At 34.5% G+C, this 27675-nt stretch overlaps 2 protein-coding genes across 9 annotated transcripts in view; one reads left to right on the plus strand and one right to left on the minus strand.

The window, feature by feature from the left end:
* The window catches only part of CIP2A (cellular inhibitor of PP2A), a 42062-nt gene extending 26058 nt beyond the window's left edge, over positions 1-16004 (minus strand). Inside the window, exons 1-9 of one of the 2 annotated variants that reach the window (XM_037835196.1) lie at positions 15689-16004; positions 11933-11987; positions 9814-9926; positions 9119-9213; positions 8460-8556; positions 6898-7020; positions 6602-6747; positions 3750-3825; positions 924-1142 (exon numbers count right to left, since the gene is read on the minus strand). In XM_037835196.1, the coding sequence (XP_037691124.1) occupies positions 924-1142; positions 3750-3825; positions 6602-6747; positions 6898-7020; positions 8460-8556; positions 9119-9213; positions 9814-9926; positions 11933-11987; positions 15689-15790 (1026 nt within the window). In that variant the 5' untranslated portion in view covers positions 15791-16004. Of the gene's footprint in view, positions 1-923; positions 1143-3749; positions 3826-6601; positions 6748-6897; positions 7021-8459; positions 8557-9118; positions 9214-9813; positions 9927-11839; positions 11988-15688 lie in introns of both variants that reach the window. The other variant, XM_037835192.1, reaches the window with a different exon arrangement.
* The window catches only part of DZIP3 (DAZ interacting zinc finger protein 3), a 138116-nt gene continuing 126406 nt past the window's right edge, over positions 15966-27675 (plus strand). The window contains exon 1 of one of the 7 annotated variants that reach the window (XM_037835179.1): positions 15966-16256. The gene's annotated coding sequence lies outside the window, so the exon portion shown is untranslated. Of the gene's footprint in view, positions 16257-26168; positions 26469-27675 lie in introns of those variants that run through there. The other 6 variants (XM_037835173.1, XM_037835182.1, XM_037835185.1 and 3 more) reach the window with 6 other exon arrangements.

Genomic DNA, 27675 nt, shown 5'->3' on the forward strand with positions numbered 1-27675 from the left:
ATCTACCCCTTTATGTAGTTTCAAGTGCTGACTTTTTTCTCAATGGAACATTAAAGTTTCAGGTTAACCAATAATAAACAAGACCTTTTTAATGGATTTTAAAATTAGTCTAAATTAAAAGTATTTACTGGAAAAAATATCCTGAATTTGCTAAGTATAAATACAATAATTAAATTAAAGATGTTGGTTTGAAATAACTTTTATCAAGAATCTCAAGGGCTTTTTAAATGCTAAAATTGATCTCTAAAAGTCAAGATCAACATAAAATATAAGGAATAATTATAATCCTTAAATACATTTAATCACCCATACACATATCTGTTTTTGCAGAGGCTCCAGTTATAGAGTGGGAAAACCCTCTAGGAAGATACTTTGGTAGGCAGAATGAGTATTAAAAACAAGGACAATAGTAGAGAACGCTGAATTACCCAGATAATATAATCTACCAGAAAGAAATGAACACTAGAGAAGGGGTTTTTGTTTGCATCCTAAGTGCCTAGCATAGTGACAGTCATACTCCACTTCATTTCACTTACTGAAACCAATGTCCCTATATTATTCAACTCAACAGCCTAATAAAGACAGAATACTATCTACTGAGATGAAGAGGAAGAATGTGACTATACCAAGGAGATTCATGCAAACAACAAAACAAACAAATCTTAGATATATTTTTACTTTTTACACTAAAATGAGTATATATAAATTATTCAGTGAAGAAAAGGAAAGCACGAATATATGTGACTTTGGGAGAAAAAAATTAAGTAGCTATATTGTAAGGGAGTCTAGTGTGACTGCTAGGAATTTGGAATAGTTTTCCTAAAGCTTACGGTTAACCAGAAGTGTACTATGCACATTTTTGAAAACAAACTAAAGTGGTGGTCATGAAAGTGGAAAAGGCAATTTGTCAAACATTCTATTACCTCAAATATTTCCTTGAACAATTCCAGTGCTAAAATAGAACAGCTTTCTGATCCATCCAAAGGTTGGTTTGACCAACGAAGTAGAGCCACAGTAGGTTCTAAACATTTAGGATGGCTTCCCAGAATGGTGTTGCCAGATGCAGGTGGTTCAAATATCATTTTAGTGAGCACGTGGCGCAGCTGAGTCACTGAACAGAAGGCAAGAAGTAATTCTAAAACCTGTGCGATATAATAGTCTTCATTAAATGACAATTTTCCAGGACTTTAATACATAAAGTAACCAAATGATGAAGTAAAAATGCCGTATTTAAGAAAATACTCTAAAACAAAAATTAAAAGCAACTTCCAATTTTTCTTTCAATATTAACTTTCAAATGTGTAATTAGGTTCCAGAAGGCTATGAAGGAGTTTGTTAATGGTGGTCACCTCTGATGAGCAGGACTGTGAGAGCCAAAGAGAGGGGGGCAGCTTCAACTAATGTTATACTCCCTCTATTGCATGTTTTATTTTAATTTTTTATGCAAACATATTTTGTTTTTAAAATGAAACAAAAAAATGAATTAAAAATAAAATTAAGAATACTTACTGTTATCCAAGAGTCAAGAGCTGCTACTATAAAGCATACTTTAGGATAAGATTTAAAAGTGGCATTCCAAAGCTTTAAAACCTCGAGGATAGCTATTTCTACACTAAGTTTGCATACTGTTGGCATTATGCCCCTTAGCTCCGCTATTCTACTCCAATTTTTCTCGAATGCATAACCCAGGCATTACACAGTTACATAATGTCCCACATCAACCTGTTTATTAACTGTTAAATTAAAGTCTACCTTATTTCATATACTACCAACCTATCATTCTGTTTGAATTTTCTTGGTATCTCTTTGCCTATCCACTTATTTTCTACCTTTCTTTATCACTGTTTCTTGTAAATGACATATGATTGGGATTTGTATTTGAACCAATTTGACTGTATCTAACTTTATTAGAATTTGGCCCATTAACATTTAGTATACAAATGACAATCTGATTTATTTTTTAAAATATATATTGTAATACTTGCTTTTGAATAGGTAACACATTCACATGGCTCCAGTGCCAAAAGTACCACCCTGACCTCTAGCTACCTGTCACCTTCCCTGAAGGCAAGTGATGTTACAAATTTCTTGTATATCTTACCAGAGATAATGCTATGTACATACAAGCAAATAGTACATATGTAGTCATATACACTTTCAATTGAAGCATATACAGAAAAGTAAATAAATCATTAATGTAAAGCTACATAGATTTTCACAAAGTGAACACACCTAACTAGCAATCAGATCAAGAAAGAGAACTCTACTAGAACTCTAGGACCTCCTTGTGTCTCCCCTTAGACAATGCCTCAACTATCCTACACCAGATTTCTAACAGAGATTAATTTTATTTCAGCATTCTTGGAGGTATGTATTTTCATACAAACTTTTCAATCAGGTCACCAATGTATACAAAGAAATCCATGTAAAAAGTTTATATAAATACAACCTTAAAAGTGTACACTCTTATGCCGGACTTCTTTTGCTCAACATTGTTGGATTCATCCATACTGTTGCATGTATTTGCATTTCATTCATTCTCATTGCTATATTGTATTCTAATGTATAAATATGCCATGGTTTACTTATCCATTTTACTGTTGATGGATACATATGTTGTTTCCAATCTTTGGCTATTAGGACTGAAATTGATGTTCTGTACATGTCTTTTGGTGAATGTATGTATGCATTTCTTTGAGTAAAAACTTAAAAGTGAAATTGGTAGGTCACAGGGTACACGTTTGCTGTTAGTAGTACTGCCAGTGTTCCTAAGTGGTTGTAACAATTTTCAGTTCCATCAGTACTGTGTGAGAGTTATGGATATTCCACATTCTTATCTATGTTTGGTATTATCCATGTGGGTATACAGTGTATAGCTTATTTACATTTCCCTGAAGGTTAATGAAGTTGAGCAAACATTTCTTTTCTGATTAGTGTGCAGTGTTTATTTGTTTTATAAATTTTGGATAAGAGTTTTTTGTTGGATATATGTATTGCAGATATCTTTCCCATTCTGAGTTGTCTTTTCACTCACTCTCTTACTATAGTGGTCTTTTCATGAATAGAGGCTATTAATTTTGCTGTAGTCCAATTTATCAATTTTTCCCTGTAAATCTTTGTTTATCCCAAGGCTATGATAATTTTCTCCTAGATGATTCTTCTAACAGCTATTCTGTTTTATCTTTCACATTTAGATCTAAAATCTATCTGGAATTGATTTTTGCAGCTGATGTGAGACCCATATGGACATCCAATTGACCCAATGTCATTTACTTAAACAACCATCTTTTCACCTTTGTTATCAATCAGGAGACTGTACACCGTGGGTTTGTTTCTGGTCTCTACTCTGTTCCATTGGTCTAGCTCTCTGTCATTATGAGAAAATAATAGCCAATACCCATGAATACTTCTATTGATAAGATAAGCAATCTACAACTAAATGAGATATGGATGAATTTTACAACACAATGTTGAAGAATCTAGATACAAAGAGTATATAAAATTTTATTTATATAAAATTCAAAAATAGAAAAAAACAATATATGCTTTTAGAAGTCAGTGGAGTGGTTATCCTTGGTATGGACCACAAGGAAGGTATCTAGGTAATGTTCTATTTCCCAGTCTAGACACTGGTCACATGGTTGTGTTCAGTTGTGAAAATTCAGAGAGCAGTGCATGTACTTTGGTACTTCTGTACAGGACAATTTAAAAAAGTTTACAATAAAGCGAAAGGTCATGTTTTTACATACCTTTAAAGAAGAATCAGGATCTTTCCCATTAAGAAGACCTAATACTTGATTAAGACATGAAGAAAAATGCTCATACCTAGGTTTGAAATAAAAGTAGACATCAAATGATAGCTATGAAATTCATACATCAAAAGGGATTTATCTATACTATAAATATACCTAAAATATACATAAAATACATAATATATACATAATATACATAAAATATACATAATATACATAAACTATACATAAAACATGTCTTCTAAAATAGAACAGTCTTTGTAAAATTTATTCTTAAAACTTGAAATACATCATACCATCATGGTATACAGAAATTGGTAAAAAGACAATGACTCATTTGACAATGAATAAACCATTGAAGCTTTCAGTACCTCAATTATCTTTTTTTTTTTTTTTAAAAGGTTGTTTCAGGGTATAAAAATTCAAACAACACAGGGGTATTCTCATGAATTAGCTACTTATTCATTGAGTGCCTACAATTGCCAAGCATTAAATTAGGCTATGAAGATTCAGAGGTAAGGGGCAAGGACCTGTGTCACCTAACTCTAAGAGGCACCAGACATATTCCATGGGAATGCTGCAACCTGCACTTGGCAGCATGGTACCCTGTCAGGAAATGTAGCCTAAGGATGGAGGCAGAAAGATAGAAAATGAAAATATAATATAATGTAAAATACAATGCTAGAATAGAGGAATATATAGGGTGCTACAGAAGAGAGGATGGGTATCAAAACCAGTCTTGGCAGGGAAGGCCTGATCAGGTAAAGCTTCCCAGACTTGAATCTTAATAAATGGGAGTTAGACATATAAAGGAAGAGAATATTCCGGCTTTCCAGAGGAAATACTCCATAGGCAATGGCATATGGATACATAAGAAGGCATTTCTAGCAAGTTGGAGGTACTGCTTGTTGTCTGATATGGTTAGAGAAAAGAACATCAAAAAAAAAGAAATGTGAAAAAATATGGCTGAGACCAGACTTTAGAGGGTCATACTGAGAATTTAGATATTCATCTTGAATGCATGGGAAGTCACTGATTTTAAAACGTACATATGGTTGAAGAGAAAGGTGAAAGTTTAACATGTTTATAAGTTAAGACAAAGAGTCAATTGAATAGGAGGCACTGACGAGATAGTGGAAGTAGTTGAAGAAGATAGGACAAATGAGAATAGAGTAATGTGTTTTATTTTTGAGTGAAACAAGATGAAACTAAGTAAGAATTTGTAGAAACGCAGGTAAGTTTGTCCTGGGACAAAGATTTGAGGGAGGGCCAATCAAATGAGATTCTGTTTTGTATGTGTGCATGAAACAAAGAAAAGGTCATCTTCTGAGTGAAAGGAGGCAACTGGGATGTGAAGATTTGAAATAGCCACTGTAGGAAATGAGAAAGAAGCTGACTTGGAATAAACATAAGAGGTATAGGGAATGAGAAAGAAAGCTGACTTGGAAAAAATATAAATTTAGAGACAAAGAATTTGTAGTATATAAATTCATAAAATTGTATGAGTTTCCCAAGCTTTGACTAGGAGCCCAGACATTAGACTTTGGAACAGGTTTGATTCAGGATTGGGGTTTTTCTAAATGCTGACAGATAAACAAGAAAACCACACAGTTAAATTTTTTTTTTTGCCAGAGATGATTCATGGGTTCTAAGCTGGATAGGGACTATAACAGATAATGGAACTGAGAGATTTATAGAAGGAGATTAAGCAACCAGTTACTGATGCTAAACAAGATTTTCTTCCTTTCCTCCTGAAGAGGTGTATCCAAAATATTTTTTCTGTTTACTAGGAAGCTGGTAAATAAGCACTATTTAATAGTCAGAACGGGATCATATAAGAATATATTAGGAGGACTCTTAGAACAGATGAAAAGGTCAGGTAAAGGGAAGTCACTTAGGAAGAAAAAGTTCTCTTACCTACTGGTGCTTAAGTGGAGAAAAAAACGAAACACTAATGTCAATGTTTCCTGGTTTTGCAAAATATCACTTAGTCATGAGTAGTGGTCAACCTTGCTCCTTGACCTACTTCTTATAGTTTTCCATTGTTACTATTATTATTATTATCATTATTTAATCTTCTGGAGTCTATGTTCCTTAAAAATTAGGGACTGTCTTTATATCCCTGTCACTGCTAATATCTTCTCCTCCAATGCTTGACCCTATGCTCAATAAAAGTTTTCTCATTTGTGAATGCTAAGTTAAATTAACTCCTTGAATCAACTTCAACAATTTCCTAACTCAGAACCACAAAGCAGCTGAGGCACTGGGAAAATTTAACCCAAGATGCAAACTCTACAAGGTCTTTGGAAAACAGTTGCTAAAATATAAATGGATCTCAAGAATTTCATGAAATGCATCTGATCTAGAAAGGACATACACACATGTATTCCCATTTTACCTTATAATATTACTGAGGCACAAAAATGGAAACTGTTATCCATTTTTTAAACAAAACAAAAAACTTTTTAAAAATACCACAAAGATATACTGACATGAATGTTCCAATAATACAAATAAATATTATTTCAAAGAATCATATAATGCTCAAGATTTAAAACTGGTTTTGAATCAGATCAATAAAAATCTATCTATTTTGGAGAAAGAAAAACCCTAATCATCTAAGACAAAGATTAGAATACACAAATGACCTTGTTACACTTGCACATTATAGGTCAGGAAAGCAAAAGAACAGGAAGAAAGCACACCAAAACATTCTGATTTAATCTATTGTGAATCAGCAGACTCCAAGTTTACTAAATCTAAGAAAGCAGTTTTTTTTTTTTTTTTTAATTACAAACACATTTTGGCAAAAAAAAAATGTTTCTAAAATTAACTAAAGAAATTCATACCTGGTAAGATAATCAGCAATTTTAGGATTCTTAAGAAGATCCATCAGCAGGTCAACTGAATACTTTCTCGTTAGTGTACCGTCACCATTTACAAGAATATTAAATATTAACTGAAAAGTTTGATGGATGTTTCTGGCATGGAACAGCTTAAACACAAATTAAGAAAAGGATATTATACAAAAAATTTAAGCTGACACCATTCTAAATTATAACATAAAACCTCAATGACTTTTAAAGCATCACAGTTGATAAACTTCAGATGAATTATTTTCCTAAGTAATTAAAAAATCATTTACCTTATCTCCAACCTCCTCATTTAATGTCAAACTGGACAATATTGAAAGTGCAAACACAACCACAGTTAAGCTACTATGGGCCAAGAAGGTAATAAGAGTTCGATAAAAAGATTTCACATTACTCTAAGGAAGAAAAAAAAATTTTTTTAATTAGAATAAAAAATTTTATATGTTGCTTTAAAAGTATATCTTTTATTAAACAATGTAATCACATTTTTATTAAACATTACTATGAACTCTACTAAGAAATTATCACCTTTAAAAGAGAAATGTTTTATACAATGTTCTAACATAGAATCAGAGATAAATTTAAATTCCTACACTGTTTATAAATAAAGAGTACCTACACTGTAAATCAACCCAGCAAAGGTGCTCAATGAGTAGGAGATAAATTTCGCCAACTTTTGTCATCTTAAAATTATTCACTGATGATAAATCAGGTTTCAATTCTAACAGTAATTCAAAAGGGAAACAGAGAGACTGGCAACAGAAGAGCTTCTAAAACACAGCAGGAAAAGCTGTTTAGAATTTGTTGTTTTAAGTCAATAAAGGAGTTATAATTAGGAACCCTCATGATTATGGTTAAAAGCAAGAAGACATTTAGCAAATTAGAGAATTTGTTTTTTGTTACACATATTGGTACAGCAGTTAACTTTGTTATATTTGCTGATTACCGTTTAAACTTATGAGATCACTGCAGGGGAGCATAAGATGGGTACCTTATATATTGCTGACAGTATTACAGATAGGGAGAATCTTAGTCAAGAGCATTTTCTAGATGTGGGATTATGAGCAAATGTTTACTCTTCATTATATTTAAGTGTTTTCTAAATACAGGCATTTTTCTTTTTCAATTTAGAAAAACATACACACACACACTTATATAGATAGCTGTCTTCCCTTTCTATAAACCTTTTCAAACACTTCCACAGCTCAAAATAACCTCCATCTCCAGATCAGAAAAATGCAGCGCATGAACAAATTAGATGTTTGTTTAGTTTAAAACCAGAGAAGTAATTGTGAATATTGCATGGCAGAAGAACCATACACAAAACACCTTAAAAAGAAAATCAGTGAACTTTCTTAATTTAATATATTTCTAAAGGTGGTTCAGCCAACTTAACTTGTTGCCTTCACTTTTCATAAATACTGGTAGTTGATACTAGAGACTTATGTATCTTTTTAGTGGAGTTGCCACTGATTTTGTGGATAGACTAGTAAATGGGATAGATTGCCACCGATGTGCTTCCCCACTACAAGCACTAAATAATTTAGCATTTCTTATCTTATTCAACAGGAAAATAATGGAATTCTATTCTATGCTTTCAGTATTTAACATTTGTATTAACTCTTAAGTTATTGTCTTTATACAACACACACAAAAGTTGGAATACTTCAAGTTATTTATGTATCAATCTGATTCTTCATAAGCTTTGAAAGTTCAGATGGACTAGACATGACATTCCTTATTAAAATTTTTTAAAAGAAAAAAATGAATAAAATTTTCTAAAAGAATAGAATCCACCACAAAGCAAGAAACATTTTAAAAATAAATTTCTTACCAAAGTCTTTATGTGCGTTTGAACAGAAAGATTGTGCCGACAAAGATTTGCCAACAATCCTAGACAAGGCATTGTTAATTCATCTTCAGAAGACTGACTGTTGTTTTATATTGTTTAGTTTTGTTTAAAGGAAAATATTAAGGAAGAAAAAAAGCATTAGGTTAATTCTCATCAACTCAAAATGATACAGTAATTTATACATTTAAACTTTCTTCTAGTAACTGCAGTAGTCCACATCTTCCTTCTAACAAGTAAAAAAAAAATTCTAACATGTTAAAAAATTATCCTGTTGATATGTAGTCAAGCTCTGAAAAGGAATGATCACTTATTTCATGTTTTGAAACCAAATTATTCTATTCAATTGCATCAAAGAAATATGGGAATAATTGTCAAATGACCATGTTCTGTTTAATCAGTATATTCTCCTATCAAGAAGACTAAATATAATCAGTTTCAATAACAATTTTTCTTACCCAAATCAATTGATTTCATAAATTTGATCCTTGAAATCATCTAAGAGAATCAAACAAGAGAATCTCACTCAGTTTAAAAACTTGGGAAAAATCATCTAAAAAATTGAACTACTACATGGTTTTAGTTTCAAAACTAAACAACAGATTATTTGGTTACTTGTTTAAGTAATAAGGGTGCATACTCACATGTGATCTATCAGGAATGTAATCAATTCATCTATATTGGCACCAGAATGGAAAATTTTGACGTTATAAGTTAATCTCTGCAGAAGCTGAATGCACTGAGAATAATAAAATTGTTATGAACATAAACAGATGAAACATATAGTTTGCTCATGAGAACTGACTATAGTGCATACCTTGAGCATGTTACCATTTAGGGAAGAGTTTAGGACAAGAACTTTTCCAATATTTTAAATACATACAAAGTAAGGAGGCTAAGAACCTTCATAGCTCAATTCACACATTTCTATAGAATCTGTTTCAAACAGAGCACTTTGTCAGTAACCTTGTCCACTTCATCATGCTACACTTGTATGCAGGCTGAAATATGTGCAGTATATCATCAATTCTAAGACATCTTTTTTCACATTTTATCACCTCTAAAATTGCATAGCAGTTATTTGGCAATGTTTTTCTTTCTTACAACTGATGGCATTTTTAGGTTCAAAGAAATATTATGGGTGCAAGAACTTTGATTCTATGCTAAATAAGACTATATCCATAGCTTCAATTATTATAGTATGTTTCCTCAACAAGAGACTAGATGCCAACTCAAATTACAATTGTTATATAAATGCGGACGTCCTGTATTTATAAGTCAGTTATAAGGAAGGGAGAACAAGACGTTAAATAATAGAGTACTATGTGGGTGTATGTACCTGTAAAAATACTGAATCACTGTGGCAAGCACTGTTCCGACAAACCACTCCTGCAAGTACACTATTCAGACTGTATGTATTCTGAAGACAGTCTCTGGTTTCATTGTCTAAAGCTGTAAATTAAAATAAAACAGCACAAAATATATCTTTTTAATATATGGTCTCCATGGATAAAAAATAACTTACTTCTAATTTATTTCACATTGAATTCTATTATATTAAAAAAAATCACATGATATGGCTATTTTATTTACCAATATCCTCCAATTTAGAAGTTTAACTACAGAAATTTTATGAGCTGGAAAAGGGGAGGGGCTTATGAGCGTTCCTTTCTTTTTTCAATATACAAATAATTTCTTCTACATGGAATAAAATAATCTCTAGGAAGAAAACTTGTATTTTATATTTGTAGAAAGTTTACTATGAAAAGATTATCTCTTAAGAAAATTTTAAAATGTTTTTAAATGTTTAAAGTGATGCTATTCTCAAACAAACTGTTGGTGGGAATTGGCAGAAAATTTAATAATGGCTGCTAAATTGAAAACTGACCCAGAAATTCCACTGGGAATTTACCCAACAGAAATACAATAACATTTGAGCAAAAACACTGAAGAATGTTAATTACAGTATTGACTCTGGTAGCAAAAACTAAAAAAGAACCAAAAGTGACCACCATTAGGGGAATAATTGAATAAATTATATTACCCTCTAATATGGTATTGGGAAGTTTTTAAGAACATACTGATATGGAGAGATAACAAAGATATATTATGTGAAAACACACACACACACACACACACACACACACACACAAACCATTTTGCAAAACATTTAGTGCTTGGCAACACTGTTTTTGTTGAAAACAACAAACCAAAGATCTACAATTATTTGTCACAGCATAGAAAACTGTCTGGAAAGGCACACATCAAGTCTTTAAGAGATATCATCCCCAGAAGTGGAAATGATGAGGTTTGGTGGTGGTGAGTAAACACTTTTCATTTTACTCCCTATATCTGCATCGTATAATTTGGTAGCCACTAGCCACTTGTGGCTATTTAAATTTAGATTAATTAAAATTAAAGATTCAGTTTTTCAGTCCACTATTCACACTTGAAGTGCTCACTAGTTACATGTGGCTAGTCGCTACTATGTTAGACGGTATAGATAGAGAACACCGCCATCATCAAAGAAAGTTCTACTACACAGTATTGCTCTATGCTAATACTTATGGATTATTGGAATTTTTAATAATAAGAATGAGAAAATGTATTTATACAAGGAGAAAATAGAATTGTTGAAATATTGAATGTAGCTTTATGTCAATAAAATTTTAAATCCAGAGAAACAGCTGGTTTGCTAAAAAATATATATTGCCAAAATGAACACAAGAAAAAGGGGAAAAATGAATAGATCAATAACCATAAGCAAAATTCAAATATTTGCTAAATATCTACCACTAAATAAGCTATCAAGCTTGATGATTTTACAGGGCAGTTCTATATAGCCTATAAGGATCAGATGATTCCTATAGTACTAATTTTATAATATATCACACAGAATGCACCTCCCCCACCCCAATCAGGGAAAAAAGTGACTATTAAAGGACAAAATTAGAAATAAAGGTGGGGCATAGAAATAGAAAAAGAAACATTAGCATTTTTCCCTTAGCTCTAACTTAAATATCATCTGTCACAGAAGGATGGTTCTTTGATTGTTAGCTATGACTGTTTTCTTTTTTTTTTTTTAATTCAAAAAACAGGCCAGCATTTCCAAAATTGCATTCTTTTCTGTAGAACACTTGATCTTCAATATGCTTTAGATTCCTTGATCCAATAGTTTTAAGAAGTGCTGCCTACAATAATTCCCTCATTCAAGAAATGCACAATGCATAAGAGCACTGAGAAGTCCTGTAACGAAGAAAACTTTTGAATGTGAATCATTCTGCAACAGATTCTATAAATCTGCCCTTTAAAAATAATTAAATTTATACATCTTCCAAAAATGAAAGAGAAACCAAATATATTACCTAGTTGAGACAGCAAACTGATAATACTTAAGATCAGTGGAGTACTTATGTTTGGGTCTTCGAGTAGCTCTACAAGGCAAGTCAAGCACTCACTTGGTAATATCTGATTTGATGTAAACAATCGTGTGAATTTCTGTCCAGAAATTACCTACAAAATAGTGATTAAAATGTGTTATTTAAGAATTGGCAATCTTCACCTCTTCTCCATTTCAAATAAAACTCATTTCTTCCACAGTGCTATAGCCAGTCTCTTTCCCAATTTAGAAACTCTACAAATGCTATTCCCTCTGCCTGGAAGATTACCTATCACTTCCTTCACTAGCTAATATTCAGGTCTCAGTTTAAATTCATTTCCTCCAGGAAGCTTTCCCTAACTTTTTTCAAACCTAGTAGATTAGGTTTGCTATTACCCTACCTTACATTACATTATACTCCTATTTCATAAGTCAGCAAACTTTGACTATTTAGCAATGTTTATCCTTCCATTCCATGAAGGCATGGACTACAAATCTATACATTACTATAATATGATAAGGGAATAAATGAATTCCAGAACATACATTCTACCTACTTTGAGGGAGGCAAAATGGAAAGTCAAAAACATGTAAGCCAAAGGGTAACAAATTATTGGATCACTCCTTCTGTTCCCTCTCAAAGAAAGTAACTGAGCCTAGCAGTTTGAGATTTCAGAGAATGAAGTTTTTGAAAAGTAGCCATCTTTTATTTTTGATTATTTCATTTATTACTCCTTTCTTATAACCCTAAAAACTACAATACGCGCACACACAGTAAAACTGGGGCTGAAGGCCAACAACAGTTGTCAGAAAACAACATATTTTCAAAATGCTTTATGAGTGCTATTCATTTAAGCATATCTCTTCCATAAAGATGGAAAAACCATTAGTTATCTTAGAATTAAACTACGACTGATCTAAGTACATTTATATTTCTAAACGATCAGGCCTAAGCAGGCTGCTTTAGCAACCCTCTAATCCTTCCTTTCTGAACCTCTGTTTTATTCCTTAATCTAGATGTCAGTTTTTCTACTATAGCTTTGTTTATAGGGGAGTTTCAGATAATCTGTTCTTAAGGAGTATGTGTTTTAGCAACACTATTAAAGTAAAGGTCTATAAGACTGAAAAGAATAGATGCAAAGATGAAATGGGGAAGGGAACTTTCTGAGCATTGCCCTTTAGCCTACACACAAAACTAGCCCTCTAGAAGATTAAGATATTTTCTGCTTTTAACACAATTCCCCTCAGGACTAAACTTACATCTCAGTAATATTAAGGATTCTAACATGTAAAAACTATTTATTACAAGGTAAAATAAAAAAAATTGCTTTACAAATTCTCCCCTTTACTCATACACACTGAATATTTTAATGCAAATAGAATTTATTTCAGTAATAACTAACTTACAGCACTTACTCTGGCCTAGGAATTGTTATAGGTAATTTACATATATTAACTTTTCATCTTCCTAATAATCCTATATGGTAGGTGCTACTATTGTTTTGCAGAGGAGTAAATTGAGGCACTAACTGATGCAGCAATGCAATCAGTATTCATAACCCGAGCAGCTTGGTTCCTGAATTCGTGCCCTTAATTGGTAAGATTAATGCTAAGAAACACCATCACCAAGAATGAGACCTGCTCGGCTCTGTCAATCCTAAAAAAATTCAAAGCTCAGGTTTTGCATGAGGCTATAAAGACAAAATAATGGGAGTAGAAGTGCAAAGAATGAATAATCTTTCACATGACATCCTTAGATGTTGTTCTCATAAGCTCTGCAGAGCCATGCACCATTAAAAATACAAATTATTGGCCACCAAAAATGGTTAAAATTTAAAACAGCAGGGGCTGTTGCAGATGAGTGACTGTCAATCTCACATACTATGGAGTGGAGGGTAAAATGGTATAATCTTTGGGAAAACTGTTTCAGCAGTTTTTAGCAATTTCAACTAAGGCTGAACATAAGCCTGCCCTATGACCTAACAATTCCACTCCTCAGCATATAATAGAAATGACTGCATATGTCCACAAAAAAGTTATATATGAAAAATTCATATCATCTTTATTTATAATTCCATCCAGAACTGGAAACAACCCAAATGCCTGTTAACAGACAAATGTATACAAACTGCTGTACATTTAAACAATGGAATTCCACACACAGCAATAAAAAGAATGAAGTACAGGTATATGTGCAACATGAATGAATTTCAGATTATGTTGAGTAAAAGAAGCCAGACACGAAAGAGCACAAATTGTGTAAATCCACTTATATGAAACTTATGGAAAAGGACAATGAAAAACTTTACAGGGACTGGAGATATTCTATATCTTAACATAGATGTTGGCTGCATGACTGTACACATGTAATAAAAAACCATCAAACTCTTTACTTAAGATTAATCCATCTCATGCAATTTACTGTATGTCATCTCTCAATTAAAAAAAAAGTCCCTAAGAGTAGTAGCTTCAAGCTAGTGCTCATGATACCCTTGCATCAAAATGCCCCAATGATAGAAGAGTTTTCTGTAAATCTTTTGAAAGTTTGGGAACACAGTATCAAGGAGCCAGTCTTTAAGCCATTAATTGCTTTGAAATCTCCTTCAATTCGTGCTAAAATTGCACTCAGAATCACAACATACCTGTTTATTTTCCAAGAGAGGTAGTGTTTCACATTACTATCTAAAATAAAATACCTACATTTTAATTCTTAAATAAAGTCATGCTTATCCTGTGGCTTCTGGAGAGCCATTAGCACACTGCCTCTATCCTAGGTTTGAGACCATAGCCCTCCATAGCCCTAACTACTTAAAAGCAAACCCTTTAACTATTAGGTTTGCTGGGATTTGTTGTGGTAATGAATGGAAAAAATAAAAAAAAATCTACTTGGGAGCTAGACACCTGCAATAGTACGAAGAGGAGCCCCAGTGAAGCTCAGGAGAACAAAGACACATTTACTATGCTATGGTTTCACCAAAAGCTGATGTTGCCGTACCATTCACAATCATCTTCTCGCTGTAACATTCTGCGAATCTTTGGTAAGTTAGCATTTTATCATAGTGGCAATATACCAAGTAGAAAACATTTTAAATTATGTTCAATTCTAAGTTAGCAGAGGGAATTTACAAAAGAGAATTCTTAAAAGAAGCTTTGATTGAGTTTAACTATTTATTATTAAACAGATTAACATTTGAATTCCACAAATGCGTAACAAATGGTAGCAAGAGTCTCAAAATAAACAAGGTCACAGGGAAAAATGTGTGACTGTACTTTTTAAAAGAACAGTTATAACAATCTAAACACAAATCACTGGAAAATAAGAAAAAGTGACAATAATTCATCATTTTAGGAATTAAAAACTGAGAAAAATATTTTGGTAAAGAAACACGATTATGATTAGTAGGCTTGGAGAAAGGGATTGCTTTTTAACCCGAAGAAAGTTTAAATAATATTTTTCAAGTTCGAGTTCAACACGAGTTCACTGTACATTCTACGAGGGCTGGGTTTCGATGGTAAAAGCAAAACAAGAAGCAAAAGAAGAGAAATTAGAAGCTTTCTCTTCTAATCTAACAGAAACAGCCTACATCCCCCAACCTTTTTATCCCATTCTCCCTCTTCCTAGAGCCTTCAGTCGGCGTTCAACCCATCGCTGCAGACAGCTGACCATGGAGGAGCTAGGGGTGGAGGAGACTGGGAATTCAAAGCTGACACTCCTTCGCCCTTACCTTTACAAACAGACAGCCTAGGGCGCGAGAGGCTGTCCTTTCTTTCCAGGGCTGGGGCCGCCAAACCCCACCGCCCCGGGAACCAAGGATTATTAGACGGAATCCCTCACCTCTAAGTGCCGCAAAAGCTGGGTGGCGTTCGCCTCCGACTTAACGGCTTTGTATTGACTGATGGTGAGAAGCAAGGATTTCAAGCAGGCGGTGGAGTCCATCTGGACCGATCAGAATTCCACCTGACGACCCCCACCACTCTGTCTCCTCCAGTCTCCAGCTTTCGCCGCGCTTTTTTTGATTTTCGGCCCCACCCCCACGCTCCAACGAGCTTCCGGTTCCGGTGAGGCCCCGGAAGTTTTTAGGCACCCTGGGGAACTGGGTCTCAGTGAGGGGCGGGGTGGGTCCGTACGCCCGCACTTGGTTGGTGTGTGAGAGAGGTTAGGACGTGTCTCTCCAAATCCCCCCTTTTCTCTGAGACCGCGAGGTTTCGGCTTCATAATCCCGTGAAGAGGAGAAATCTCGTGAGCTATGCAATTGCGGCTAAGTCGTGGAGAGGCGTTTAGGCGTCAGGGTTTGGTTCTTCATCCTTGCGCTTTGTTTTCGTGTGCTCGCTGGCTGGCTGATTTTTCCTTTGTGCATCATCCTGTACCTGGGCAATGATGGCTTCCCCCTAGTCTAGACACGGTGAGGAGCTCTGAGGAGGAAAATCTCTGGGTCCTAGATTTTAAGGCGGCTTGGGACGGACCTCATTTTAAATTTCTCTTGCATCGGCCACTTCTACCCAGGACTGATTGTTTTTCAGGGTAAATTTATGGCCGTTGGGGTTTCGTATCAGATTATTCATGCCCTTATGATTTGAGAAAGCTGCCTCCGGGCAACTGTAGGGAGGTAGTATATTGCTCCTCAAGGTGGTTTCGTTAGCGTCCGTTTTTGTAAATGAAGGTGTCTGGTTCTGCCTGGTATGATTTATTGTTTTGTAAATCTCGGTGTTTACAAAGATGGCACTATTGTTACGTTTTTTATCAGGTAATTAGTATATGCATTATATATTATGAAGTAAATGAGTAGATGGTTCTGGAGTCTTAATTTATGTTAGTGTCGAATAAAGGTTTAAAAACGAATTAGTGTTAAATTAAAAGAATAGGGTACATGTCCATTTAGTTAAGTCATTCATCAGAAACCATGTTTTGTCAATTCAAAGAACGTATTTTTTACATCATTACATTTTTAAAAGCAAGACATTTTGATATTAAAAATATAAATTTTGCTATTAAATCTGAAAGCCTCAAATGATTTGGTCAATCAAGATGTAAAAATCCCTTGGGTAAGGAATGTATCCATGCATTCATTCATTCAGTAAACAATTATTAAATGTATATCATGGGCTAAGCGTTGCCGGCCAAGATACAAAGATAATGTTTTCACTGCTGGGAAAGGACTGTGTAATAAGGGAAATGTGCTAAATAGGTTGTGCATATGGAATTCACTATGTAAGTGAGAGACACCATGCAGTGATGGTAAAGAGTGGAGCCAGGCTGTGTGGGTACAAATCCTACCTCTCTACCTTTTACTATCTGACCAAAGGCAAATTTCCCATTGTGTTTCAGTCTCTGCATAAGGTAAATAAAATCCATATAATAGTTACACCTGCTTCATAGGGTAGTTCAATCAATATTTATTGACACCTATAATGTTCAAAGATGCTAGTGTCAGTGAATGAAACAAATCCTGTCATTGAACTTACACTCTGGTAGAAAGAGAGACGATACATAAGGAAGATGATAAGGAGGAAAACATAGATCAGAGTTATTACTCTGGAGTAATGGTGGTGGTTGAGAAGAAGCTGGTTATAATTTTAAATGGGGTGATCAGGATAGGCCTTATTGAGAAAGCATTATTTGAGGAAATACTTCAAAGAGTTGAGAAAGAGAGCCGTGCAATCTAGGAAAAACCCAGATATAGGGAATAATAAGGGCAAAGGCCTTGAAATGGGGGCATGGCAATTTGTGTCAGGGACAGCAAGGAGGGGCTGCCATGGCTGGAGTGGAGAGAGCAAGAGTAAGAGTAGTTGGAGATAGAGACTGTTGTAAAGTGAGTTCATCAATGTAAAGAGAACATTTACCTGGCTTAAGTTAGTTCTTGGTAAGTTTGGGTTATCATCGATGGTCATTTGCAAATGCAGTAGTAAGAATTTAGTAGTATTTGGCTTTTTCACTTGTAATGATAAGTATATAATCATGGCCACATGCTGGGGTGACAGAGAGAATCAAACCTGTCTGCTGTAATGCCATCTTATTTTGATATCTTGCATTTTCATTTAAGTGGTCATGCAAATTTTGCACTCTTCTCCCTGTAGTACTCATTTTAATATAAAACAATGTCTTCCTCAACAGATGTTCACCAAAAATCCATGTTGTAAGTTTAGTAGGATGTGCAGTGTTTGTAGCAGTAAGGAGCCCCAAAATCTTTGGCTAGAGCTACTTGCATATCCTAATTTGAGAAACAGCCATAGTTTTAAGCCCAAAATGGGGTGGAGGGGGAGGAGGAAAGGTGGCTCGGCTCTGATAACTAAAGGTTGTATTAGTCTTGAGCTTCAATTCCATTCTGAATTCATTGGTGATCTTTGTTTCTATACTGGGGCTTGACCTAGTCAGGTTTGTGTTTGACACTGATAACTGGCAGCTGGATGGGCTATGATTTTGAAGAGAATAAGACTAGAAGTAGGGATACTGTGTAATTTCCTGGATTGTGTCTAAAGGATAACCAGTATAATGGAAGTGGACAGAGTGAAGAGGTGACAAATTTGAGAAATATATATGAGGTAGAAAAGGAAGGACTTGCTGGCTGACTGTAGATGTGAGGTGTGAGGAGACAATGAGCCTAGAAGCTCATTGTTGGGAGTTTGAGAGGATGTAAGTACAGCTGAGGTGGTTAATAGAAAGTATTCTGGGTGTATTTTATGTACAACAGAATTTTATATTCTTTATCATATAATCTTTTGCCATTTTCATTAAGTTTATTCCTAGGTATTACATATTTTTTGTTACTGATTGGGTTCTCTTTTTCTCATAAATTTCTAATTTGTTATTGCTACTCTTAAAATAAAGATACTGATTTTTAGTTATCTTTTCATCCAGCTAATTAACTAAAATCTCATCAATTTTAATAAGAGTTTTGCTTACTATCTTAGATTTTCTAGACATATCATCTGAAAATAATGATTTCATCTCTTCTTTTCCAATTATTGTCTTACTTTATTTCTCAACTGGGAAATACTTTATTTCTCAATAGGGAAATAATCGTGGTGATAGTGAGCATCTTTGTCTTATTAATTTAATGGAAATGACCTCAGTATTTTAACATTTAGAATGATATGTGCTATTGGCTTATGATATGTATTCTTTGTCATGTTTAGGAGATTGCCTTTTATACCTGGCTTTTTTTAAGATTTGCCAAAAATTTTACTGGAATAAAACATTAGTTTATTTTATCTTCTTTTCTCCTTTAAAATGTTAATACAATGGCTTATGTTACTCTTTGTTCTTGGGATAATAATTGCTAGCACTTAATGAGCATTTAACATGTGCCAAACCCTATTCAAAGGACTTTATACTTATTCATTTAATCTTCATACTAGCTCCATGCAGTAGAAACTATTAGGATCTCCATTTTGCAGATGAAAAAACTAAGGCAGAGAGAGGTGAAGTAATTTTCCCAAAAGCACACAAGTAGGTAGTAATAGCAAACCCTGCTATGTTGCAGGGTTTTTCTTTTTCTTTCTTTTTTTTTTTTTTATTAGAGCAGTTGTATGTTTCATATACCACTTACCCCCAACCCCTGCTCTTCTCTCTCACCCTCTTTTCCTATAATTAGCATTTTGCATTAGTGTGACAACTTTATAACAATTGAAACAATGTTATAATAATTATAGTATTACCTATAGTCCATAGTTTACGTTAGAAGTTCACTGTTTGTGTGTATAGTTCTATGGGTTTCTGAAATTTTTATTCTGGTAACATATAAGCAACCTAATACTACAGGTTTTAATTTTCTGATATTCACGATTTTATATCTATGTTCATAGTGAGGGTTTTCAACAGTTTTTTCTGTATTTTCTCTTTTGGCATTTGGATTATATGTTACTTTTGAAACATGAATTGAAGTATTTCCATCTTTTTTCTGTGCTATGGAATAATGAGACTCACTAGAGGAATCATTTGATCCTATAGGCTATATAGAACTGGCTTATAAAATCATAAAGCTTGATAGCTTATTTAGTGGTAAATCTTTAGCAAATATTTGAATTTTGCAGATGGTTATTGATCTGTTCATTTTTTCCTACTTTTTCTTGAGTTAATTTTGGCAATATATTTTTTTTAGCAAACCAACTGTTTCTCTTGACTTAAAAATTTATTGATATAAATTTGCATGCAATATTTCAGTAATTAGTCTCCTCTTTGTATAATACATTTTCTCATTCTAATGTTACCTGCTTTTTTTTAATTTGGGGTTTCCAGAGGTTTGTCCATTTTTTCAACTTTTCAGCAACCGACTTTGGTTTTATAATTCTCTTTTTTCCTTTGTTTTCAAAATCACTAATTTTATTTTTAATCTCTATTAACCTGCATACATATTTTTCTTTATTTTTTCTTTTTTTAAATTTTATAGAAATTGAAGTTTTAGTACATTTCCATACTATTTAGTGCATTTCCATACCATAGTATTCCATATTATTTCATTTATTTTTCATAAAGAACATTTGTTTTATGCATAAAAAAGCAATTAGAAAAAATACTTTATTTTTGAGAAACAATTATGTAAAGTTATTTTAACCAGTCTAGTAAATATTTTTTAATGCCAATATTTATTCAGTCATCACATATTTACTGAATATCAGGCACAGTTCTTTTTCAGTGAGCTCACAGTCTGTTGGGGCAGTAAACCAAAATAAGTGCTGCTAGGGAAAATAGAGACTACTGTTGGAGACATATATTTTGGGGAATAAAATATTAAGTATCCAATTTCTTCATTCTTCGAGGGCTTGGTGTAACATCCCTCTTCTCTGTAAATCTTTATTACTGTCTACAGTTTACATTTGGCCTAGATATTTTCCCTAATTTATAGTTCAGTAAACAGGCTTAAGGGAATTAAACAAAACTTGCTCGGGATCTCACAACTCAAGTTTAGGACTGTCCATCTCCTTTATTTCTTCAGGAAAAACCTATAAAGAATATATCATCTTTAAAACTGAATAGTAAAATGGAAAATTTTAATACCTTGTAACCAGGATTTAAGTCATCATGTGAGTTGGACTAAATGAGGATGTGAATTATAGTTCTGTTAGAACTACAACATTTGTAGACGGATCAATGTTGTAAACTGAGAATTATACCAGGAGTATGAACACACAGCACTAGTTGTTCATTGATTCATTCACTATATATTTGAAGAGTGCTTGAATGCTACGTAGATTTCTAGATTCTGGAGATGCAGCAGTGAATCAAATAGCCAAAAATTTCTGCCCAAATAGAGCTTTCATTTAAATGGAGGATATAGACAACAAACAAGACAAATAAGTGAAATATATGGATGTTAGTAATAGATGCTATGGAGGATGGAGGGAAGGCAGGGGAGGAGGATAATTAGAATCATGAAGTGGGGAGAATTGTTGAATTTTATATTAGGTAGAGTATTAATCTGTTTTTGCTGCGTAACAAACCACCTCAGAACTCAGTGGTTAAAACATTGAGCATTTATTTCTTTCTTACAAGTTTGCAGATTGACAGCAGTTCGTCTGATCTAGGCCTGATTTGGCTAGTGGCTCTACTTCAGCTATTTTGTGGGGAGGGTGAGATATCCTGTGTTTAGTTTTGGTTATGTTCAGATGTCTGTTAGACATCCAGGAGGAGATGCTGGGTAGGCTGTTGTATGTCTTATTTGTTGTTAAGGGGGAGATCAGGGGTGGAGATAGAAATTTAAAGCCTTGAAACTAAATGAAATGGAGTGAGTGTGGACAGAAAAGACATGTCCAAGGATTAAACCACAGGGTACTTAACTATTTAGAGGTTGGAGAATTGTAGAGGGACTACAAAAGGAGATTGAGAAGTAGCTGCCAGAGCACACTTGAGCTTTCTTGACCCTATTGTCTTCTGCGGGGATCTGTCTTGTAACACATGGGCTGCCTATGACTTCAGCAAAAGGATGGCTATAGGTTGGCAGAGAAGGCATTTTTTTTTTTTTTAATTCAGTTTTATTGAAATACATTCACACACCATACAATCATCCATGGTATACAATCCACTGTCCACAGTATGATAACATAGTTATGCGTTCATCACCACAATCTATCTCTGAACATTTTCCTTACATCAGAAAGAACCAGAACAAGAATAAAAAATAAAAGTGAAAAAAAACACCCCAGTCATCCCCCCATCCCACCCCATTTGTCCTTTAGTTTTTATCCCCATTCCTCCACTCATCCATACACTAGATAAAGGGAGTGTGATCCACAAGGTCTTCACAATCACACTGTCACCCCTTGTAATCTACATTATTATATAATTGTCTTCAGGAGTCCAGACTGCTGGGTTGGAGTTTGGTAGTTTCAGGTATTTACTTCTAGCTATTCCAATACATTAAAGCCTAAGAGGTGTTATCTATATAGTGCATAAGAATGTCCACCAGAGTGACCTCTCGACTCCATTTGGAATCTCAGCCACTGAAACTATTTCGTCTCATTTTGCATCCCCCTTTTGGTCAAGAAGATACTCTCAGTCCCACGATGCCGGGTCCATATTCATCCCCGGCAGTCATACTCTGCGTTGCCAGGGAGATTTACACCCCTGGGAGTCGGGTCCCACGTAGGGGGGAGGGCAGCGAGTTCACCTGTCGAGATGGCTCAGTTAGAGAGAGAGAGGGCCACATCTGAGCAACAAAGAGGTACTCAGGGGGAGACTCTTAGGCACCATTACATACAATTTTAGACTCTCCTTTGTGGTAATGAGCTTCAGAAGGGCAAGTCCCATGCTCGAGGGCTCAGCACATCAAACCGCCAGCCCAATGTTTGTGACAACATCAACACCAGTCCAGGTGAGGATGTCCAACACATCCGTACCTTCCCCCAGATCCTCGGGGCTGGGGAGGGGGAGGCTGTAAATATATTTTTTATTATCTGCCCAAATTACTCTGGGATGTGTCACTATTTCACATTAACCTATACAAACCTACCAGGTCTCACTTCCTACTCAAAGTTCTATGTAATTACGGTATTTGAACACACTGTACAATTTAAGTTGTTTATAAAATATAGATCCTGTACCAAATAAACATCTCTTCCCTTGGTCTCACATGGAAGTTGAAGTTTTAAAACACAGTCAGTTTCAGCCTTTATCCTTTGGCCTGGCTTGCCCTGGTCTTAACCAGACCTGCTTCATTCATATCACTAATTGAAGTCTGGGCTCTTTTTCAGCTTTTTTTTTTTTGACAGTGGCTGTATGCACTAATACTGACATTCATATCTGCCGAGCTCTAGCTCTGAGTTTCAGGTGTCTCAGCGATATGCATTGTTCCAGAGACCAATCAGGTTATACGCTAGGGGATCAGCATCTCAAAGTTTAGAGACAGGCCTTACAATTCAGGAATAGAGTTAACTGCTGTAAGAGCTTACAATCTAGGGACTATTACAATTATTGTGTCCACATTAGGCTATGTTCTAAGATTCAATTCTGAGTTTACACATTGTAGTTAGTCCATATTGGTGAGGCATCATCCCTCTCACCATGTTTTCTCCAACACTTTTACTCCTATATATATATTTTCCTACAATTTTATAGAGTTATATTCACATACCATACATTTATCCACAGTGTACAATCAGTTGTTCATGGTATCATCATAAAGTTGTACATTTATCACCACAATCAGCACTTGAACATACTGATTACTACAAGAAAAAAATTTTTTTTTTTTTAGCAATAAGAAAAAATTATAAAAAGAAAAATAACATGTCATACAGTACAATATACTACTAAGGACAGCAAATAACACCACTACCAAGAATCCCATATTACTCCCCTATATCCCCTAGAGAAGGCAATTTTAATCTATATACCACTGGCTGTCTTTACTGCTGCCTTCAGAAGCCTCAAGATATGCAGAAGGATATTACACATTTTAAAAATAAATGTTGAGTGTTCAAAGTGTGTCAAGTGCTGTTATAGGCATTGGTGATACAACAGAGGGGCTAAAAGGAAAAAAGAAAAGGAAAACATTCCTGACCTCATGGGGCTTATAGTCTAGTGGGGATATGAGGCCAAATCTAATACCGGAAGATTTTTTAATAGATGTGAACAGCAGGTAGAACAAATGTTCCATTGATCCAGGTCCCAAAGAGTCATGGCGAAGAAATCTGGTGGTAGAAAATTGGCAGATGTGTAGGTATGAGGTCATTCAAATACCATGTCCCCACTATAGTTTAAACAACTCAAAATACTAATATCAACCTGATTTTACCCTTTATTCAGAGTCAGAAAACAAAATCTGCACAATTAATTTCAGCTCTCATTTAACAAAAATGTTACTTTTATCTCAAAGCCAGAAAACCTAAATAAAACAAAATTAATTCTCCTTTTACAATTGTTTTTTTTCCTGGCTCCTTTCTCATTATCAAGCACTAGAATTCAGCTAATCTCCAAATGAGTTGTCAAACCATAAAATTAACTTTCTCACTTGTAAAAATTCCCTTAATTTTGTTCCTATACATCACAGAATTTAACTCCAGATTAAGAGTACAAGGTTTGCTTTGTATAGACTCATGCACTTTTAAAGTACATTTAATTCAATGCTGATGTAGCAAATCCAGCTTTTTAAAATAGCTACCAAAATTTTGCCAGGTTGCATACTCAAGATTGTTCAGTGCAGCATTGTTTGTAATAGCAAAATAAATAAATATGTACATAAGAAAATGAGACAACTACAGACAACTAAAGTACTCATCAATATTGGTGTGGTTAAATTAGATGCAATATGTGCATTCATTCAGTGTCATGTCATGCAGTATAAAGAATATGGCAGAAATACATGGGCTGATTTGAAAAATGCAAAGTGCTTACATCATGTACTTATACCGCCATTTGTAACATTTGTGATTTATTTGAAAATAATGATTTTGTCCCCATTTCTTAAATATGATTATCATTCCATTCTGTACAATAGCATTTCTCCATCAAGACAGAGAATTGGAAGAAAAGTGAACTAATTTTGCTGCAAACTTAAACAGTTTGATGATGTTGATGGTGATGATGGGCACACTTACACAGTGTTTACTATGTTCCTGGTACTGTTCTATTATGTATTTTAAACATTTAATCCTCACAATAACCCTATGAAGTAAGTACCATCATTATCTCCATTTTTCAGATGAAGAAACTGAGGCACAGAGATGTTAATTAATTTCACAAAAGGTCACCCAGTAGTATGTGTCAAAGCAAGCCTATGAACCCTTGCAGAGTAGTTCCAAAGTTTCTGTGTTCTTAACCAACAATGTTATGCTGTCTCTCAGCTTACTTGTGGCATTGATGGAAATCTGAATATGAGGTATTTTATATCATTTTGCTTTATGTAGACAAATAATTTGTTGTTTGTTTTCAATGGAACAGGTAAAGGTAAAGGGTTGCTACTGGTATGTAGTGGGTAGAGGCCAGGGATACTGTTAAACATCTTACAATGCACAGAACAACACCCCACAACAATTACCTGGCCTGAAATGTCAGTAGTGCCAAGATTGAGAAATCCTGATTGATTTAGTGTAATTAAGAAAAGTTCTCAATAACTGAACTCCTCTCCTGAAAAAATACCAGGTATATTATTATGTTTTCAAGCTAGTGAATGTTGAGAAAAAGCGAGCTTTATTTTTATTGTGTGTTTTTTTTTTTTAACCAACATTTACTTTTTCTATCTGGCAATAAAATACATGCCAGGGTTGATGAGGGTAAATGTTCATGGGTTATCTACTCACACATTCAGATGTAAACTTGTTGGCATATTAGAACTTCTGTGTTGGTCAGATGACTTCTTCAAGATGAGCATTTGAATGGGTTTTAAAAAAAGTTCTCATATATAGTTTAGGGAGGTCATAAAAGTGGCACAAGGTAAATGTTTGAATGAATGATTACAAGATTATAATTGAGAGCAGTGCTTGCTTTGATGTAAGTTACAGCTTTGAAAATAAATACAAAGTTGTGAAAAAACACAACTTTGCAACTGAAAAATATGTTTGTTATGATTTCAGTAGGTAAGAGGAAAAAGTGGGAGCTAGGAACTCAGAGGGAACAGTAAAACAGGCATTTTACTGTTTATCAAGATATGAATGGCAAAACCTTAGTTTTCAACCAGTAAAACACAGCCTGCAGATAAAATCATTTTGGTTTGTGGACAGAGGTGTGCTGTAAATTGACACTGAACCCGGCTAGCTTGAGAGCAATCGACCAGCCAGAACCTGAGTAGTTCTTAGGGAAGAACAGTCCCCTGGTTCCAGGAAGACATAGTAAATTTTCAGTTTCCTGCTGACAGGGAAAGTCTATTGAAATGAATAAACTAAGGGAAACTTGAGTCACTCTTTCTCCCATATTAACTCATTATTTTAAAGGTTTCCTTCAGCCTCTTCTAGAATGGAATGAACCTTTGGATTGTCTTAAGAGGACCATGGTAACATTTCAGGCTGGCTGCTTCCTGTTGGTTGCTAGGCACTAAGCCTTCCTCCCTACCAGAGGCTGTAAAGTGCTACTGCTGCTGCTATTGTCGGTAGTGTTTGTCACACGTATCTGCTCAGCTCCGGAAAATGATGGCATTGACGATACTCTCTCCTGGAAAACCTCTCATCACAGAGATTCTTCTCAGGTTGTATCTTTAAGCAGGATGAAAAAGAAAGCCACTAACCTTTCTTAATTCTGTTAATTCAGGATCCAAATATCTTCTGATTTATTAATTAATTTTTCTAGCCTTTTCTTTTTCAAGCTGAATAGTGAGCAGCTTAGCAGAGGCCCTCCATCTTCTCTACCTTGCCCCCAGAGGATCTTTCTCCCCATCTTCTATGGATCGCCTCCTTTTGAGTCTTGCTATGATCTGTGCAAACAACTAGTGACTTGAGAATTTATCGGAAGGGGAGGTATCTGCATCTAAGCTTTTAAATTCTGGAAATGAGGGGGATTGTTTTGCTTAGAAAAGACATACATTTGTATGCTCTGGCTATGACATAATGCCTTAACTGTTGCTTTTAATGAAAATAACCAGTGAGGAAATCATAAAGGATAAACAGTTTGATCACAATACCAAAAATTCCCAAAGCTTGTACCCTTTCTTAAATACCTTTATTAGAGAGATGAAGCGGATCTGATCCAGTGTGAAAGAATAACAAGGTTTGCCCTATCTCTCTCTGTCTGCTGCATTATTAACTGTAGTTTGGATCTTTGATCTGGTTTCAGAGAGTGCAGATTTAAATAGGCATATGTCTGCTTACTTATTGATTTTTAAATTAAGAGTAAAATTATAACAAAAAAATTATTTACCTAGAACTGGTTTCTACATAGATGAATTGTAATACTAACAGCAAGAAGGGTTTTATGTTAGAGGTAGGCAAGAAATTAGGAGGTATTGGAAAGCTCTCTGTTTTAAATGAGGAAATTTAAAACCCACACACATCTGTGTGTGTGTATGTGTGTGTGTGAATCTTTGTATTTGTGTTTGGTTTTATAAAATAGATTTTATTTCTTTAGAGCAGTTTTAGGTTTACAGAAAAATTCCACAAAAAAATACAGTTTCCTTATTCCCTCTCTGTTCTTTCATCCCCCTCCCCTCTCGCAGTTTCCCCTATTAACATCTTGCATTAGTATGCTACACTTTTTACAATTGGTCAACCAATATTGATACATTATTAACTAAAGGCCATAATTTACATTAGCATTCACTCTCTGTTGTACAGTTCTATGGGTTTTGACTATTGTATAATGTTATATATCCACCATTACAGTATCATACAGAATAGTTTCACTTCCCTAAAAATGCCCTGTGCTCTACTTATTCATCTCTCTCCCTACCTTCCCTGAAA

The sequence above is a fragment of the Choloepus didactylus genome, chromosome 1 (assembly GCF_015220235.1).
Source record: "Choloepus didactylus isolate mChoDid1 chromosome 1, mChoDid1.pri, whole genome shotgun sequence".
Classification (NCBI taxonomy): Eukaryota; Metazoa; Chordata; class Mammalia; order Pilosa; family Megalonychidae; genus Choloepus; species Choloepus didactylus.